General features: G+C 44.7%; 1 protein-coding gene across 1 annotated transcript in view; it reads right to left on the bottom strand.

Moving 5' to 3' along the window:
- LOC311200116 (lethal(3)malignant brain tumor-like protein 4) overlaps window positions 1-17858 on the bottom strand; it is a gene marked incomplete at its 5' end in the record, with an annotated part of 35922 nt that overhangs the window by 4001 nt on the left and 14063 nt on the right. Inside the window, 10 exons of the mRNA XM_084274294.1 lie at window positions 4328-4494; window positions 7032-7093; window positions 7488-7619; window positions 8931-9110; window positions 9962-10061; window positions 10175-10289; window positions 11466-11576; window positions 14408-14493; window positions 15890-15966; window positions 17572-17723. Of these exons, the coding sequence (XP_084130420.1) occupies window positions 4328-4494; window positions 7032-7093; window positions 7488-7619; window positions 8931-9110; window positions 9962-10061; window positions 10175-10289; window positions 11466-11576; window positions 14408-14493; window positions 15890-15966; window positions 17572-17723 (1182 nt within the window). The remainder of the gene's footprint in view (window positions 1-4327; window positions 4495-7031; window positions 7094-7487; window positions 7620-8930; window positions 9111-9961; window positions 10062-10174; window positions 10290-11465; window positions 11577-14407; window positions 14494-15889; window positions 15967-17571; window positions 17724-17858) is intronic.

Genomic DNA, 17858 nt, shown 5'->3' with positions numbered 1-17858 from the left:
AGTTCCAAACCCCCTGCCACAGGCAGGGCCACCAACCTCCAGGCCTGGAGCTACACGAGGTTGAACAGGGCTCCATCCGACCTGCTGCTGAACACCCTCAGGGGTGGGGCTCCCACTGGCCAAAACCATCACAGGCTTGTTGCTGCAACACCCCCCCAAGCGTATTCTGGTTACCTATAACACTTTCTGTTTTGCCTTTTGGCCACCAGTCTTTCTGTAAAAGTCCAGTTCCTCCATTGCTCAAAAGTATCTCTATAAAATACCAACAGTGTTTTTACAGATTAAAAGCAACGTATAACTCCACTACTTCAAACCCATCCACAGCTTCTCTTTCCTTACAGCACTGCTGGAAAGTAAAAGAAAAAAAGAAAAAAAGGATTTAGGTAGTGATGACAGGCTTTTAAGAGACAAGATAAACCAACTGAATGAGTAGGTCTGTTTTACCACATACAGAAGGCAGAAGAGCTGGGAAGGAAAGGAGGTTTTGTTTTATTTAATCCATGGTGGGTGCACAGGACCTGAGGAACCAACAGGATTAAGTGAGTAAAAGTTAATTTTACATTTCACATTAGGTAAAACCTTTCTAAGCAGGGAGCCACTAACTTTTGGAGTAATCTTCCCAGAGACATGCAAGCAGCCCTTGGATCACATTATGTAACAGTAAGTAGTGCGAGGAGCACTGCTGAATCCAGTGGAGGATGACTTAATATGTATTGTCTCCTCCAGCTGTAGCTTCGCTGGTTCATAGAAGATTTGTATATTGAAGCATAATCAGATCAAACATCTCACACTAATTGGCTGCTCCCTTGCAGGAACAGCTCTGTTTCATGAGCCACACTCATCTGAGCTATTACAGATGTGACATTTCTTGCATGAACACAGACCGACACGCAGTTAGGAGGGGCTGCTCTCAAATGCAAGCTTCCCTTTAAGTCAGGATTGCCAGGCTCTCTCTTAAATCGTGTCACTGCATCTCCAGCTGAGCCCACCACTTCACTAATACCCATTCCCTTTCCCCAGTTTGCAACACACAGGAATGGAGCTGTCAGCGTGCCCTCTGGTTCTGCTCTACCCTGGCACAAGCTGATGTTTGGTGAAGCGCTCCAGCTCCTGTTGTTTGTTTTCTGTTTCTCAAAGCAGAGCATCCCTCTCATGTTTTACCCTTATCTTTTGCTAGTAGGGACAGCTCAGTTTTAAAGGGAACCCCTAAAATCCACACCTCCATCAGGCAGTGACTCTGAATCTTCTGCAGAAGTGCAAACTCCTGTTACACACAAATACCAAACCACGATTTTCCTTCTGAATCCCCCCTAAAATTAAAACACAAATGAAAAGCCTTCTGCAGGGTCTGGTACATTCCACAGTCGGAGCCCTGAGGGCAAGACAATAAGTGCCCTTTAGTGATATGGTACTCAGAGGCTGGTAGAAACCTCTGGGGAAAGATCTGAGCTTGCCTTGCTCCTGTGTCCTTCCCTGCACTAGTGCTGCTGGCTATTGTCATGGACACTGAGCGACAGGCCTTTGATCTGCCCCTGAAGTCATCTGTATGGACACCAAGCACTCTGTGCCACTGGAGTGGCACAGGGGAGTCCTGGGGTTTACCAGAAATGGAGAAAAGAGAGGGAAGGAGGATCCAAGAGATGACAGAAGAGAAGGTCCCCAGGATGTGAGCCAGGCCTTGCATTCCAGGGAGCCACAGTCACCATCACTGCAACACCAGGGGCTACAGGAAGCCAGCACAGCCCCACAACAGTGGCAGTGAAGCCCTGAACCAAGGGAAAGGCTGAGGCCAGAGGGTGTCAGACAGGCTAGGAGCACAGTGGGATCAGGGCTTCTCCCCTGAGGAGGGGAATGCCTGCCTGTCCATCCTGTTGGTAACAAGCTCAATGCTCACACAGCTATCTGGTAGAAGCATCTTATATTAAGACTGCACAGTGGTAAAGGAGATGGGGTTGAAAGAGAGCTTCATGTCATTCTAGGGATGCCTTAGGAGCAACCTAGATGGAAGGTGCTTATGCACTCCCAGATGTGTGGGACATACCAAAATCAGCACAGTATTGCTGCACCTTGTGGGTCAAGCTGGAAGGCAGCTTCCTACAGCACCTGTCTGGTATCAGGCTATGCCAGAAGAGACAACCAGTGCCTCCTGAGGCTATGCAGAGCTGGGTTTCAGTAGCCCATTAGCAATTAGCACAAGGACAGGCCCTCCAAGCTATTAGCATCTGATGTGAGATTAACTAATGACGAATACAACTCTAGCATGTATTAATGTCCTCCTGTGAGTCACTATCCTTTGCTAGCTGTGCTCTGAAACATGACAGGAAGCTTTCAATAAATTAACAAAGCTGCATTAAAGGAACTACTCTTGACTAGGCTGTTACCAAGAGTTTCTGGCTCGAGGGCCCCTAAATACTGCTGCTGCTCTCCCATTTCAGCTGTTCTCAACCAACTGAGAATTAAAGCAACATTTTTTTTTCCCTTAATGTGGGTTTTTTAAAATAAAAACAGCTCTTCAGTCTGAAACCAAAGGAGAATGTTATACACCCATTGCTCTTGTTTCAGATCAGCAGAACGGCCTCCTTTGTGCAGCAGAGTTCAAAGCACAACCCAAAGGCAAATGTTTGCCCTGTAGGAAGATGTTAGGAGCCCAAATGCCGAGAGATCAAATGTGCTTTGGACTCACTAGCACACAGAAAGTCCTGCTGCTTTCATCTTCCAGACCTGCAGCTACATTTCACTGCACATGCTACTCCTGCAAGCACTCATACTCAGGCCAAGGGGATTCCTGTGGGAATTTGTGATGAACATAATTTGCAAAAACAGATCCACTTTGCTGAAATTCAAGACGAAACCTGTAATGACTTTAGCCAGCCCACTGCAGTACCACAACCCATCTTTTTAACTGTGATTCCCACTCCTACCAGCAGCTGAAACTTCATCAGTTGTTCCAGGCTGGGGCACAGGCACATCTCAGTGTCTTCTGGGGTTCGAACCACTATATCCAGAGCACCCCATATTCACACCCTGTGGTCCCTGCTTCCATCCATCCATTATCAAACAAATACCCTGGATAAATTTACCCTGCAGTTGCTTTCAAGGTCAACTGCAAAGGACAAATTTTATTTGGTTTGTGCCCTGAGTCTCTTCTTTCATGAACCAGCTTCCATGTTTTATCCAAAGGAGAAGAGATTCTGATTTTCATGTCTGAGGATTAACAGCTTCTTATTGATTTTCTAAAAGACTTTTTTGAAAAATCATTGGAAGCTTTCTCAAACAAAGGGTACAAACAGCAAATCTTTCAGACATTTTTTTCTCCTTGCTATGAATTGAATTCAAACACAGTTTCACTACCAAAAAATCCCAACTCACAACAAAAAGGACCAAGTTTTAAAACAGCCACACTAATTGCTCTACCCCCTTCACAACTGCTGTGGTTCCCATCTCCTGTCACACTGCAATCCCACCAGACAACCCCAGCAGTCCTCCAGCATGAAAAGCAAAGTCAAGACTGGATTTTTCTGATGCAAGAGGCACTTTGGGAAAAAGCACTCTGAAGATCCTCTATGCATCATGAAGAATGACACCTGTTTCCTGCTTTGCACATTACCTCCTTCCTTGTGAGTGCAACATTACAGCACATTTCTCTTGAATTAAATGACCTGTGATTAGGTGCCAGGATCCAAATTCTCACCACTTCCCAAACAGCAATACAAATATTACTTATGCCCAAGGAATCGAGGCAAAACCCAACTACTCAGCACATGCTTTTTCATGCACCACCTAATTACAGGAGACATCTCAAGAGCTGGGACTGCAGAGACACATCCCCAGCTGCACAGCTACCTCTGTCAGAAATCAGGTCAGGCTGCGGGCAGTTTTGTTTCAGGGGAATCAGGCAGGGAGAGGCAGGAGGAGTGGGCATGTACAGTGCAGCGGGGAATTATCTGCAGTGTAAAAGTGAATCAGCAGCAAAGTCACAAGAGAGGGGGAGGGAGATCAGAGACAGGCAGAATCTGCTGTCAGAATCATGTTTCAGGCCTGAGGACTAAAAGATCAAGAGGTAAATAAACAAAGAAAGGGAGTGAATCTTCTACAGGGAAACGAGCTGTGGACAGCAGAGGGTTAATAGGGATCCTTCCCCTCCCTTATAAAGGAACTTGGGTATAACTTCAAGCTGAGTCAGCTACAGCATATGTGAAGCAAACAGAAAAGTATTGCCTAGGAAAGGAAAAAAATAAAGATGCCTTCCAATTAGTGCTCCAGAAAAGGAGGGGGGCTCTGTCATTCCTGCATCCCAAGAGAGCAGAGCAGGGAACAGGTAACTCACCTCTTCTACAGTCCATTTGGCCACGTGTTTGGCTGTGAGGCCCGAGACCTCTGGCAAGAGCTTGCAGTGCTGCTCCCAGCAGAAATGGAGGCGGTGGGTCGGGTTAGAGGCCAGGGAAGGCATGAAGATGGACTGGTGGAGTGCCTGCTGGAGATCTGAATCAGGGTCTGGAAAAGGAAGCGAGACAAGTCAGAGCGAGGTTTCAAGTAGGAGCAATTACAACAAAGCAGGAGGAAGGGTCACACTCTGGAAGGAGAAGCAAGGCAAGCTGAGCAGACAGCCAGGCATGACTGCTGCATGGCACGCTGAGCTCTCGGCGTTCTTCCCATCCTCCTGAGAGGAAGAAAGAAAGAGAAGATAAGATAAGACTGCCAGGCTGGAGGCTTTATCGTTAGCTTCTTCCCTGGAAAATGACATCATGCTGCTAACAGAGAAGATGTTTGCAGCGTTTTATTGACAAGGTGGAGGAGAGTTCTGGTAACAGCATCTTCGGCTGGAAACTAATGGCATTGTTCCAGCTCACAGCTGTAGCCAGCCTGCGAAGAGCTCTGTGTGTGCCAGCTCATGGCCTGGGCTCGCTGCCTCCCCAGGAGACTCCCAGGCCTGGAGTGCTGCACGTTACCTCCAGACATCAACTCCCTCCTCATGTGTCAAGTGACAGAAGCTTTAAAAATCAAGGCAAAAAAAAAGAAAAGGAAAAAAAAAAAAAGGAAGGAAGAAATCACTCCTCCCTAATGAGATCACTGAGTAGTGCAGAGTCATAGTCCTACAGGGACTTGCCTGGTTATAAAACAGGAAGCAAAGCAGAGGATGGAAACAAGATGAGAAACATTCCTCTGGTTTACAGTGGTTACGGTGTGCTGTCCTCTCATCCCCCCACCCTGCCAGGCGGTACACAGAGCGTGCAGGCTGCCCAGCGCCATCCCGTGGCAACCGTACCAAATTCCCGTTGTTTCCAGCCTCGGAAAGGTTCGGCATGCCCAGGGAGGTACGGCTGCCACTTGTCTCTGCTGGGTTTGCTCAGCGCTAACACAAACGGGTGTTAATAGGATGATGTGTAAGGAGATACAGGGTGTGTCAGCTGGTACACAGAAGGCACAAATTATAAAGAAAAAGCACATTCCCATGATTTGCCTGTTCCTCATGAGCAAAAGGGAAAGCAGGACTGGAGGTAGATGGAGGCTGATGGAGCGAAAGGTCACTCCCCTGTCCCCTTGTGTCACTTCATGTCCCACCTCCCACCTGTCTATTTCTAACACTGAGGCCAAAGGGGGAAGATTTTTATGCCAAAAGCCTGAGTAAGAACTGTTCAGTTCAGCAGCTGATGGTTCTGGTGACAAGAAGACACAGGACACACTGCTCCTGGGACAGTTGCCACCTCCTGGGTGGTGGGGTAGCAGCTGGTCTTGCCCCCTCCCTCCATGGTGCAGAAGGTCCCATTTGCACCCAAGGTTTCACATCCTGCTACGTCCCTGCTGGGAGGGCACTTCTATCACACACCATCTCCTTTACTTCACTAAGGCCAAATCCTCAGAGGAAACAGTCCAAACCACGATCTGAACAAATGACTTTCCCTCTGAGAAGGAAGCAGTGTTCTAATAATTTACAGAGAGCTGGGATGAAAGCTCTGGGTAACTGTGAAATTCCAGGTCAGTGGATTATTGCAGAAATTCCCTCCACTGATCTCCATCATTCTGTTTAAGGTGAATGCAAAGGGAGAGCAGACAGCTTTACCTGCCAGCTGAAACTGCAGCTCATGGCTGGCAGACTTCTCCAGCTCTGGCTGCAGAAGTCAGTACTAGGTAAAAATGAATACTTAAAAAAAAAGAAAAATAAGTGAAAAAAAGCAAGCTAGGTACCTGTCCCAGTTTGTGCCTGCTCATTACCATGTTAAATCCTAAAAGTCTGGTCAGATCAGTTCTCTGAAATAGCTTTTTATAGTAAATCTGAAAGTTAAGCATATGGTTTGCTAAAATGATACCAGAAAGCTTCTCTTAAAACTTAACCTGTCAGGTACCAGAAAAAAAAGGGTAGTTTATCCATTTAATTTTTTGTTTTGTTGTATTTATTACTCTAATTATGTTTCTGATTACCCAATGGGGTCTGAAGCAAGAAGTAGATGGAAGTTAAAACTATGCACTAGGTTTTGACCAAGGCTCTGTTGCCACCTCTGTGGCCCTGTCAGCAGAATGGTCATTGACTGCCTGGGGAATAAAAACCCCTCACCACTCCAGGAGAGCATGCAGTGGTACAGGAGATGGTACAAGACTCTCTTCTCTTTTTCAATGTGAGGGTGCTGGAGCCGTGGGCAGGCTGTCCAGAGAGGGTGTGGAGTCTCCTTCTCTGGAGACATTCAAACCCACCTGGATACGTTCCTGTGTGATTTAGTCTGGGTGATCCTGCTCTGGCTTTCAAGGTCCCTGCCAACTCCTGATGGTCTGTGATTCTGTATGATTCTCAGTTAATAAACACGAGGTTTTGCTCTACAAAGTAGGAAACATTTCACTTCTACATAATACTAGCCTTCCTCCTCATTTTAAAGGAAGAAAGACTACCCTTAGCATCACCTCCAGCATGTGCTTTCTCTTGACTGCAGAATCAAAGACAAAAAAGCTGTAAAGTTTTAAACACTCCTTGTGACTGCTGTATATTGCATATAAATACACACACAGAGCAAAAGAAAGAAAAAAGAAAATCAACCAACCTTTCCCATTGCTTTCCTGTTTCACCAGCTGGAACTTTATATAGGCATGTGAGCACCCAAGCCTGGAAGCATCAATCACAAAACATTTCAAAAGATACACAAACTGATAGAATTTCTTCTCTACACAGAGAATAATGGGACTTTTAGGAATCAAAAACTTTTCCCTCTTGAAATAAGGAATAGCAGAGCACTGCTCTGTCCCTGAGCTCTGTCTCTGAACTAAGGACTGTGCTGTCACATGGCTAGAGCTCAGATTTGAGTTTACTGCCATAGAGGGCCCAAAACAATGGAGCAAGGGAGGAGTTTTATCATGTCATTCTCAAACCCTATGCTGCAAATCTCTGATCAAATTGCGCTGTTCTGAGTTATGAATCACATCTATACTTTAGATATAGCAGCAGCATCAAGAAACACAATTGTTAATGCATGGAAACACATCACAGAAATCTTATTTACTTTTTTGGTTTGGCTTTGATGTCTGCAGAGGAATCCTCTTCTACCCAGGCTCTCTCTTGATTGTTCTCAGACTGTTCTGACAGGCTCTGCACGCTGCTTTGACATGACTTTTCACTGCCTTGTGCAGATCTTCTGGAAAGACAAGAGATAGTAACTGAACTGACATCCTCTGTTCCCTGTTCCTGCAGCAGAGCAAAGCTACTGGTCCTTGCAAAGTAGAGCAACAACTACCATCTAGTGGCAGAAGCCTTCCTCTCCCCCACCATCATCACCGGCACAGTACAACGTGCTGCTTTTTCTTTCCTACTCTTCAACACGGATGGAGAGAGACTATGTGAAGTAAATCACCCCCCAGGACTGAGGTTGTGAGCCCAGCAGCTAGAAGAAACCCACTGAAGTGTGTGTTATGGTGAAATCAAGAGATTTAAGGTTTTTCAATCTTGATACCTCCGGATAATATTTAAGAGTCTCCATGACTGGAGTGTGATGTGTGAACTGAGCTACACGGTTGCCCAAGGAAGGACAAGCAGCAGGGTGTGAGCAGATCTGCATACTGGGTCCAGACCTCCCACTCTCAGGGAATGAAATACTTAGAAGAATAGAAACATACAGCAATTTTTTAATGCCATTTATTCTGGGAGATTCCCAAAGCTCCTGAGAGAGCTTTATGGTAACAGTGCCATTGAAATGAATCAACTCTGGGGTAAAAATTAGGAAATGGAGATACCTGCATATTGCTGGGATGGGAAGAGGCAAACTTTGGCCATGTATGCCAAGGAAGGGATACATCTGTGTGGGCTGCACACTGGCCTTTTTTCTTCTGGCCAAATATATCTTGAAAATGTTATAAATCTCAGCAAATAAATGAACTTTAAAATGTACATAACCCTTCATATACAACACACAGCAAAAGTATTGCTGGAGTTTGCCCCAGTCCAAGAACTAATACACAGTTTGCTTCAATGCTACTCAATTCCAACATTTTCATGTAAGAAAATAAAATACCTAAAGGAGCTCAGCTTGTTTGCCAAGTGATACACATACAGTCATTATGTCTACCAGTGTAATGCAGCCGACTCTGGGGTGGATTGCAGTTACAGTTTAATAGTGCAAAATAACCTTGCCTGACAGTTTTAGGACAGGAAACGAAGGGAAAGAATATATTTTAAAATTGAAACAGCAAGGAAAAATTTATGGAGACAGAATGCAATTTCCTTTGTTGGAATGTGACCAGAGCACCAGGATTAAGGAATCAAGAAACCTATTAAGGCGTATGAGGGTATAAAAGAGCACTGCTCTGTGTTAAGAGTGTCTGGGGCATGGGTCAATATTACAGACGGATGAACTCAATGCTCTGCTGCTTCTCTGCCAACTTCTGTGTTTTTCAACCTTGTAAAATGTTTTCTCTCCCCAGTACCTGCCCCAGAGAAGGGTTTGGCTCACCTGGATTGTGGAGAGTCCTCCTGAGAAGACTCTCCAGCTCCCAAGAGAAGCGGGGCAGGAGTCTCCAGCCTCTTGGCTTTCTGTGTGCTGTTGCCAGGGGAAGGTCTCTCCCCACTCAGACGGTTCTGTAACAAGTTTTCTCTGTTGAGGTTCACATCAGAATATGGGCACCCAACTAACCTGTGGTAAAGAAAAAAAGAAGAAAAAACAAAAAAAGAGAGAGATGACGACATGTGTTTTTAAGTCACAGAGTCTTACCGGCCTCAGGCAGACATCTCCACCAACAAACCCAGCAAAAGCAAGGCCAGAAACACACAGGGAGGTTGTTACCCAGGGTTTAGGTGCAGGAAAGCAGCGGACTACATGGCAGAATTAGAAACCAAAGTCATGTTTTTAGAGGTCCCCCTCAGAGCTCTTCCTCTGTAACCTGCTTGTTGGAACACTATTTCATGAAACAAGAGAGTCCTGCAACTTTCACTCTGAAAAATTCAAAGCCTTTATCACATCATATACCATTAGATCTTCAGACCTCCCTTATGACACCGTTTTATTGCTCTTCAAGATAGTTGAATTACCAAAAACCTTCTTCCCCCCCCCAAAAAAATACCCCAAAACCAAAAAACCCAAACCAAAATCAAAAGGCAGAGCACAAAACACACGCTAGCTCTCCTCACTCTTATACTTTAATAATCTACCCACACTCCCTCCCTCTTTAACTGTCTGCTTGCATGCTGTTCCTGGAGATATTATTTTGCACACAATAAAACCCTTCAGTAACGCTGGAACACAGAAATTGGAGTGAATTAATCTATGCTGGATAGCATTGGGGTTGTAATGATTATACTGGTTTATTATGATGAAATAGCACATTTAGACACAAGAGGGAGCTGCAACTGCAGTTATAACTAGCTCCAGAACAAACACCCTGAGATAATTTCAGTGCAGTGCAGGTGCTTGTTGCTGCATTATTATTACAGACAGCAGTCAGCCTCTCACAGCAGAGCCCTTACAAGAGGATCTCATATACATACGTGTAATGCGTTCCGTATCGCGGTCCCCTGACGTGACCGATCCCGTGGCAGCCCGGTGTAGGACACACTTGTCCCGCTGTTCCCACTCGATCAGCAGCACCTGGTAATAAGAAAAAAAGTTAAAACAGATCTGTAAAACGCTCCCTGCATCTGAAGAGCAGGCTGCACTTTGGAAAATCATTTAACAGAACAATATGATGTCATCTACTTTACCTAAAGGGACTTGCAAAGCGTGTCCAGTTTTTGCACACCAGCCCACTGGATGAAGATCAGGGCTGTCTGCATCGACCCAGAAATCATAATTATGATCCCAGCCATCAAAATGTATCTAAAAGAAGCACACAGTCTCAGTGAGGGATATGGTTAAGGACATGACTCAGCTTTTGTTTTAACTTCCCCCTTTGTTTCACCTTGCTCAGCCTGGGGCCAATTCTTTCAATCTTTCAGGCAAGCACAATCATCCTTTGTGCTCAGTGGAAGTATTTGCTTTCCTGACCCCTGCATCGATGTTTTACAGAATAAGAAGGTTCTGGCACAGTCAAATCCCAGGGCTGGTAAGAAAGCACAGGCCATGGGGTGCTCCAGCACACTCTATACTCACATCTATGCAAATGCAATTGCTTATTTGTTTTATTTTCTGAGGATCCCAAAATACAACAAAAGCCAAGAAGTTTGGTGAGTTTTGCAGTCAACTAGCCAGAATGTTCTGCTGGGTGAAGAGACTAGTAATAGTTAGCTCAGATCCAGGTCAAGTTAACAGACACCAAGGATCACTGCAGTTTAAAGAGCACAAGGTAGTTCATGTGGCAAAGTTTCAAACAATTGGATGAACGGCCTATCAAGCTACCATTTATCAGCAGAACTTGACTTTTGCTAGCAATCACAGTGATCAGATTGAGAATCAAATGCCTGATGGAGGGAGAACTCTACTCCTGCCCACATAATCATCATTTGGGAAGGAGACCTGTGGCCAAGGACCCTCCCTCAGTGCAACCTCCAGTTTAGCTGGCTGATACTTCATGTCTCAGAAGCCAAAGCACACCAGATTTTTCCGACAATATACTGATGTGTAAAGAATTAGTTAAAATGCATGTATGTAACAAATTCATACTGGGGAACGAAGCTGCTTCCCACACTTGCCAGGGTTTGCCTTGCTTTGGGTTTTCCTTTAAATATGCAAAGAAAAAACCCACTGTCAGGTAGCTTCCCACCAGCAGAACGTTAATGCTGCCTGCACTCACACACATCACACAGAAACCACTAAGAGATGGCAAATCATGCTGCCAAATGTTATTTCAAAATAGTTACATTAAAACAGTAACTAACAATACCAGGCAATTCCATCAGATTTAACAGGACAAACTAACAGAAATCATTTCCAGCCCAGCAGGCCTGTAGGCTGCATCATCTGCAGCTCCTCATACCAAGGGGCTATTTTTTTTCTGTACCTGAAATCACTCTGTTCCTCAGCACAAGGGCTCTGCACTTTGAAGCAAGGTCATACCTTAATGCGATGGTCGTCTTTGTCAACTATTGTTGCCACTCTTATCAAGATGGGATTTCTTCTGTCCACAGCCTCTAACTTCATATTAACTTGGAATCCGTGAGCAGGACGCTGTAAGAGAGGATTGTAAGCAGAATGCTAACAAGCCTGGGCAGTCAGAGCTAGTCACTTGCTCTGAATAAAATGTGTTGAAGTTTTCATCTACCATTCAAATGTCTTTACAGCTCTGGCCCCTGATCTTACACGGCAGACTGCTTGAGAGGTTAAAATTAGAGTTTCCTAGAGGATTAAGCTGTCTGCTTGTCATCAGCCCAAAACTACTTGACAGGAAGTCTGAGCTTCCTCAGTGCAGAGGAGCATTTTGCAGCCAAAGCAAGTGGCACTTCCCCAACAGAAAAAAGACCAGACACTCTCACAAGCTCCACCAACATGCAGGCTCTGCAGTTTGACAACAAAATTCCCAAACACAGCAAAGGGATGGTCCCACATCTGACAAGGACAGTGGCCAGTTCACCACTCTCTTACACCTGAAATACATCATGCCTCCACTGCACTACGTGGACAACCTTCTTAGCATCTGGATATTACAGAGCCACCTTCATTAAGCAGGTTACCATCTACTTATGATGTCAACTGCATCTGCTTCTAATGACCACTACTGAGAGCTGCAGTGCTGGGACTTGAGAGTGGCACCCAGCCACCAGTCTCCCATTTGCAGTTGCTGACTTACCCTTCTCAAACTCCAGTGCTCAAACTACTTTGTGAGAACTCCAGAACGTCCTTTGACCCACTGCATGCCCTTTGCAGCACACACAGATGTAAACCTCTAAGTAACAGACAGCGTCTACCAATTTTTCCATTTATCTTTAAATGACCAACTGCAAATTCCTCCTCTGACCTCCTCAGCCTGGGGTTATGGAGCACTGGATACTCATTCAAAACACGTCCTTTTTCACTTCTGCACACAAAGGTCAGGATTTTAGCAAGAGATGATAAATCACTGTCTTTGAACAAGATCAGATTAATGAAAAGATGATTATACTCTCGCTTCCCTCACAGGCTTCCTTACTCTTTTCACTGCCAGTAGCTGGAGGGGGAGGAAGGAGGTCCACTTCTGAGCTAAGATGAATACAGACTCCAAACCTCAAGTTCCTCTTTGGTTTTGTCCCCTGGAAACAGATATTTATCCACAAGCTTTCAGTGACAAGACACCCCGGAAGCCAGACAATCTAATCTGCTCTGAGTTTTAAGATGCGCCAGCCAACCTTGTCTCTTTTCCTTGAGGAAGGAACCTGAGTGCTAGGGAACAAAATCCTGCCCAGAAGATGAGCTGGGCTGTTTGTTTCAGCCTTGCTGAAGGGCAATAGCTTACCAATGTTTTTTAATTGACAGCTCAAGACAATGGGCTGAAATAGTGATGCTGACAAACAAGCTGTCTCCTGCGTTTTCGGGTGGAGGAGAAGGCAGAAACCCAGACACAGGATCTGCTATTTGTGTCTCCAGACTACATAAGATAGCTCTTGAAAACTGTTAAAAACTAATTCAGTGAGAAATGCCTGTTCTGGCTCTCACCCTGTATTTTTATATACTGATTTCCTGTAATTGCTAGCTGGAATAATAATAATAATAAAAAAAAAATCGATAACTGTGCCATGTATTTGCACTTCAGACCAAGTAAGCCAGAAAAATAATGAGGTTTGATCTTGAAAGAGTTCTATTAACTGTTGATATATCAAACGCCTTTTTTCCCTGTCTCGTTTTTGTCTTGGATGCTAATTTATATTCTGGAGTTTCATGAGAGCCAGAATTGGCCCTTCTACTATTCCCTCAAAGCCAGATACCTGAAGGAGCAAAACAATGGCTGCAGAGGTGTAGGTAAAACAGGAAAAGAGCCAGAGGAGGCAGCTGCATTCCCCCTTGGGAAGACACTTCACTGTGGAAGAGGCCAAGAACGGGAGTACTTGGTACTGAAAAGGCTCCCTGCCCTGAACAAAGCCCTGCGATCTCTGGGTAACATTTATCATCCCATTTTATATTCTGAAAATCTGAGGAAAGAATGCTGTAATTAGAGATTACTGAGGACTTCAGACTGGGAGCTTTAAGTAGGTCGCGCTCCACCGTTTCTTTTTGTATCATGGAGAGTTTTATTATCTTTCCAAAATATTTGTCTCTACAAAACTACTTCTATTGTTCCTCTATTGTGTAGAATATCAATCGCTACATTCTTTCGCTCTTGTATTCTGAAGGTTCCCATTTCCCAGCACTGTTGGGATTCTAGAGACTGGCTCAGAAAAAGGCTGAGCCAACCCTGGGGGCAACAAATGTGTCCTCCTGACAAGCTTCACTCATTATCCTGTACACCGGCTCCAAGGCGCTTCACATGCTGAGCTGCACGGTCAAAGATGCTGTCTGCCCAACTCTGGGAAACCTTAATCCAAGGGATGGTCTAGAGTTCAACTGTGCTGCAGGTAATTCCAGCTGTGGCCTTACAGTTCTCTAAAGAGGCAAACCCAGCCTCTTCCTGTTCCCTGACACTCACCTTGCCACCTACAACTTCAAATGGACACCTGCTGAAATCTTGCAATTATCAAACTCGCACAGATGGATTTTTACTTCCCTTATCTGAGGCCTCCCTGATTGCTTTTCCTCCTCAGTCCCCAAGAGCTTACCAACAAAATATACAGGAGGGCAGCAGGTATTAACCTGCAATGCCAACTTCATCAGAAGGAATCAAGACAAGTGTCACAATGGCACAGGAAAGTTTTTAAACATATCACAAAGTTTAGTAAGGTGAGCCAAAGTTTAGTAAGAAAAGCCCAGTTTCCCCTTCTTGGCACAGATATGAGTGAACCACTATCAAATAAAGCCTCTAGCACCAAAAGGTGGGTAACAGCAGTATCCCCTACCCTCCTGATCTAGGACAATCACAAAGATTCACCAACCAGTTTGAATGCTCTTGCCGGGGCTGCCTGGGAATTAGTTTCTTCCAAGTACCTCTCCCATGTGAAGGCTTTGGGATCCTTGTATCCTGAAAAACCACCAAAGAATTAAGAAAACATTTACTGTTACAAACAACAGAAAACCAGCTATGCAAAACACAGCTATTATGTTAATTTAGCACTTACAATGGATGGCACTGGAATGTGGTCTCTTTGTTCACATACAACACTCAGAGCACACACAGCAGCACTGCCAGTTTCCCTAGCTTCTACCCAGGGCTTTAACCCTGATCTGATAAACCTGAAGAGTTCATTTCTGGACAGCTTCATCAATACTTATTCTCTAGTGAAAGCTGCCAATTAGAGCTAGTCAGAGGAGTCTGTGATGTGCAATGGCATCACTGAATTAATTCCCTATTTTATTAACTATTCTATGTGTGAGTGCCTGCAAGATCACAGAAACTCCTCATCTCCTGCTACCTACTCACCCACAGTTGAGTAAAACTAGCAGCCTGAAGGAAAAAGGCTCCATTTCCATTACCATAATCTCAGACACCTACATGGCTGTGCTACTCTAAACAACAATAGGATGTCTCTTCCTGGCAGCTACATTTAAGAAACTGCTCTGCTTTTTGTTCCCCCCCTTTTCCATTTCAGGATTTTTTACCCTCAGTATTGTTTCCTTTTGGCAGGAGGATGCAATGACTAAAGACTCAGTTTACAAATTGCTGCATGTAAATCTGTCAGCAGAGAACGGGAATTGACTGTGGGTTCTGCTGGGGCACTGGCAATCGGGACATACGTAGGGGAGCCACACGCAACAGCCCTGTTGTAGGTTCCAGGAGCAGGAGCAGACGTGGTGTTGCTGAAAAGAAAGTATTCACAACCCTGTCTGCATCTGCAGCAAAGGCACAGAGGCCAATTCCTCCAGTGCACAGGGATCTGGTAGCACCACCCACTCTACTAAACTCAATACACAGTAATTACAGAAATTCTTGCTCCAGGGCTGTCAATCTAGCAAACAGCAGGCATCATTTTTTAATTTTTGTTATTTTAAGGTGTATGAGCAATTCCAAGGCCTGAAACCAACATTGATTTTCCTGTAGGTCCTGTCTTTTCTCATTTGCCCACATTCTCTTCATTTGCTGAATTCCTTCCTTTCTAAAAATTCCATCTTATCATCTATGACATCAAGATTCTGCTTCCTCTCCCTTCCAGCTTGCCTTAAAGGAAATGCTGCAAATACTTCAAAATTCTTTCCCTTCTGAAATCAAATTCAATGATGAATTAGCAAACCCTGCTCCATTTTTCTGAAAGAGCTATGAAACAAAATAAAATGCATTGGCAAAAAGCATGAACAGTAATACTGTTCAGTCAGTAAAGAGTACTGAATGGAACCTGTGACTTGCAAATACATAATTATGTGGAAGATAAAGCCGGCAGGATTTGGACTGAGGCAGGAAAAAAGTCTCACTTTCAACATACCAGGTGGTGTTGTCAGTGGGGTTCCGCTTTCTTGGCAGTAGCCAACGGGACGAATATATGGGCTGCTAGCTTCACACCTGAATCAAAGAGGGAAAAGTTGGCACCAGTCAGTTTTAAAGCAAAAAGAAAAACAGAATTTCAAATGCTGCCTGGTACGCCTTACCTGGGTTAGCAGATGCTTTCAGTGGGTGTGATCATGGTGTAAAAGACAAGTATTACCTCATTAGAATTTATAACACCAAGTTTTCAAGGAGTGCAAGATGTTCCAAAAGACAGGGAAATACAAAGAAGGATGTCTGGGGCTTAAAAAAAAGCCCCAACAAACCTACAAAAAGCTCCCCCCACACAGACCATACCAACCACAGTTCAGCCTGGGCACAGAGCATCCCAGCTACAGTGCAAGGAAGCAAAGAAACAAACCCCAAACACTCATTCCTGACTGAAACAGCATTACTGTGGAAGAAGGGGAAATCACTTGTAAGGTCTTTGCCAACAACTGCCTGCTATCCATTCATTCTAGCTGAAACCTGGGGTAGTTTCCCTGGTTCCCAATTTTATTGCATGCTTAGATCCCTGAAGGAGGTGACAGGCTGATGTGAGACTGGCTTTTTTGTCACATCTCCCCCGAGAAAGGGACCAAAATAGTCTTTCAGATCTAGGGAAAAAACCTGTGTGTTTTGAGCCAACCTGTACTTTGAAGCTTTTTTCACTTGTGTTTCCCATTAGAATTTTCAAATTCCAAACAAAACATGGCAAGGAAAGAAAGCTTCACAGGCTGAAATGGTAAAGGAACAAGATCTAAAGTCCTGCAGATGGAAACGTTGGTGTTACAAAGCTAAGCACGAAAAGAAAGACAGACTAACTTGCCACCAAACAGGTGCCTCTTCTGAAAAAAACCCAAATAAAAGGAGAGGGTGGAGAGAACATTAAGTTCTGGTTGAATCAGCGCTATTTTGACAAGCGGGTGCCTCATGTTTCTTTCACAAATGAATTCGAAGTTGCTCCATTCACAAAGGTTTGAAAACATGGGCCAATAAAGGAAAGCATTTCTGTGATTAATATTCCACCTGGCCCCAGAGTGAGGGCAGAGATCAAGACTCGCAGAACCAGAACAACTGCAGTGCAGGCCAGGACTTAAACATCTAAACGTTGGCCATCATTTTTGTTTTCAAAGGGCTTTAGCCAAACTCTGCTGAAGCAAATAGAAAAGAATTTTACTGACTTCAGTCCTGCCTGCTTCCAAATGTCAGTTTTACAGAAAGACATGATGCCACCCACTCCTAGTCCTGGAGGAGAGGATGTTACTATTTCCAGGAGGTGGCACTAGTGGAGCTTACTCCTCCTTTAGCTCTGCTAAATGGGTAAGGCAAACGTTCCCTGACTGGGCCCAAGTCAGCCAGCTGCGTAACTCGAACACTTCTTACCTCCCATGCTTGATGGGCAGTTCAACCTAAGCCCATTGGTTTTGCACAGAGCCAGCTGATGAGCACTCAAAGAACAGGGGAAGCTACTGAGCACTGGCACTTCGTAAACACCCAAAGTAATCATTCAGATGCTTGAAAGCTGATTTAAGATCCCAACTTCAGTGATTATACTTAAACTATTAGCTATTACTCTTAGTGGAAGAGTGAGATAAACCACAATCTCCTTGCAGATATATATCAGAAACAGAATCTCTTTACCAGTAGTCGTAACTCTCATCCCAGTTATCGAAATGAATTAGCAGGCGGTTATCCACCATGTCCGTGATCGTGGCGACACACATCAGCGACGGATTCTTCTTGTCCACTGCCTCTAGTTTCATTCCCAGACGAAAACCAGAGGGTGTGACAGGCTGAGGAAAAGACATCAGGAGAGGGAAATCAGCCACATTCGAGGTCATGCCATTTAAATCACCCTTATAAAGTCATTTGTTGCAGGTTGTAACCCCGAAAACGACAGACCAAAACACACTACAGTTACTAGGCAA

The sequence above is a fragment of the Gallinula chloropus genome (assembly GCF_964237585.1).
Source record: "Gallinula chloropus genome assembly, chromosome: 22".
NCBI classification, from domain to species: domain Eukaryota; kingdom Metazoa; phylum Chordata; class Aves; order Gruiformes; family Rallidae; genus Gallinula; species Gallinula chloropus.
Note: the sequence above shows the minus strand (reverse complement) of the source record. Positions and strands in the feature narration are given on the sequence as shown.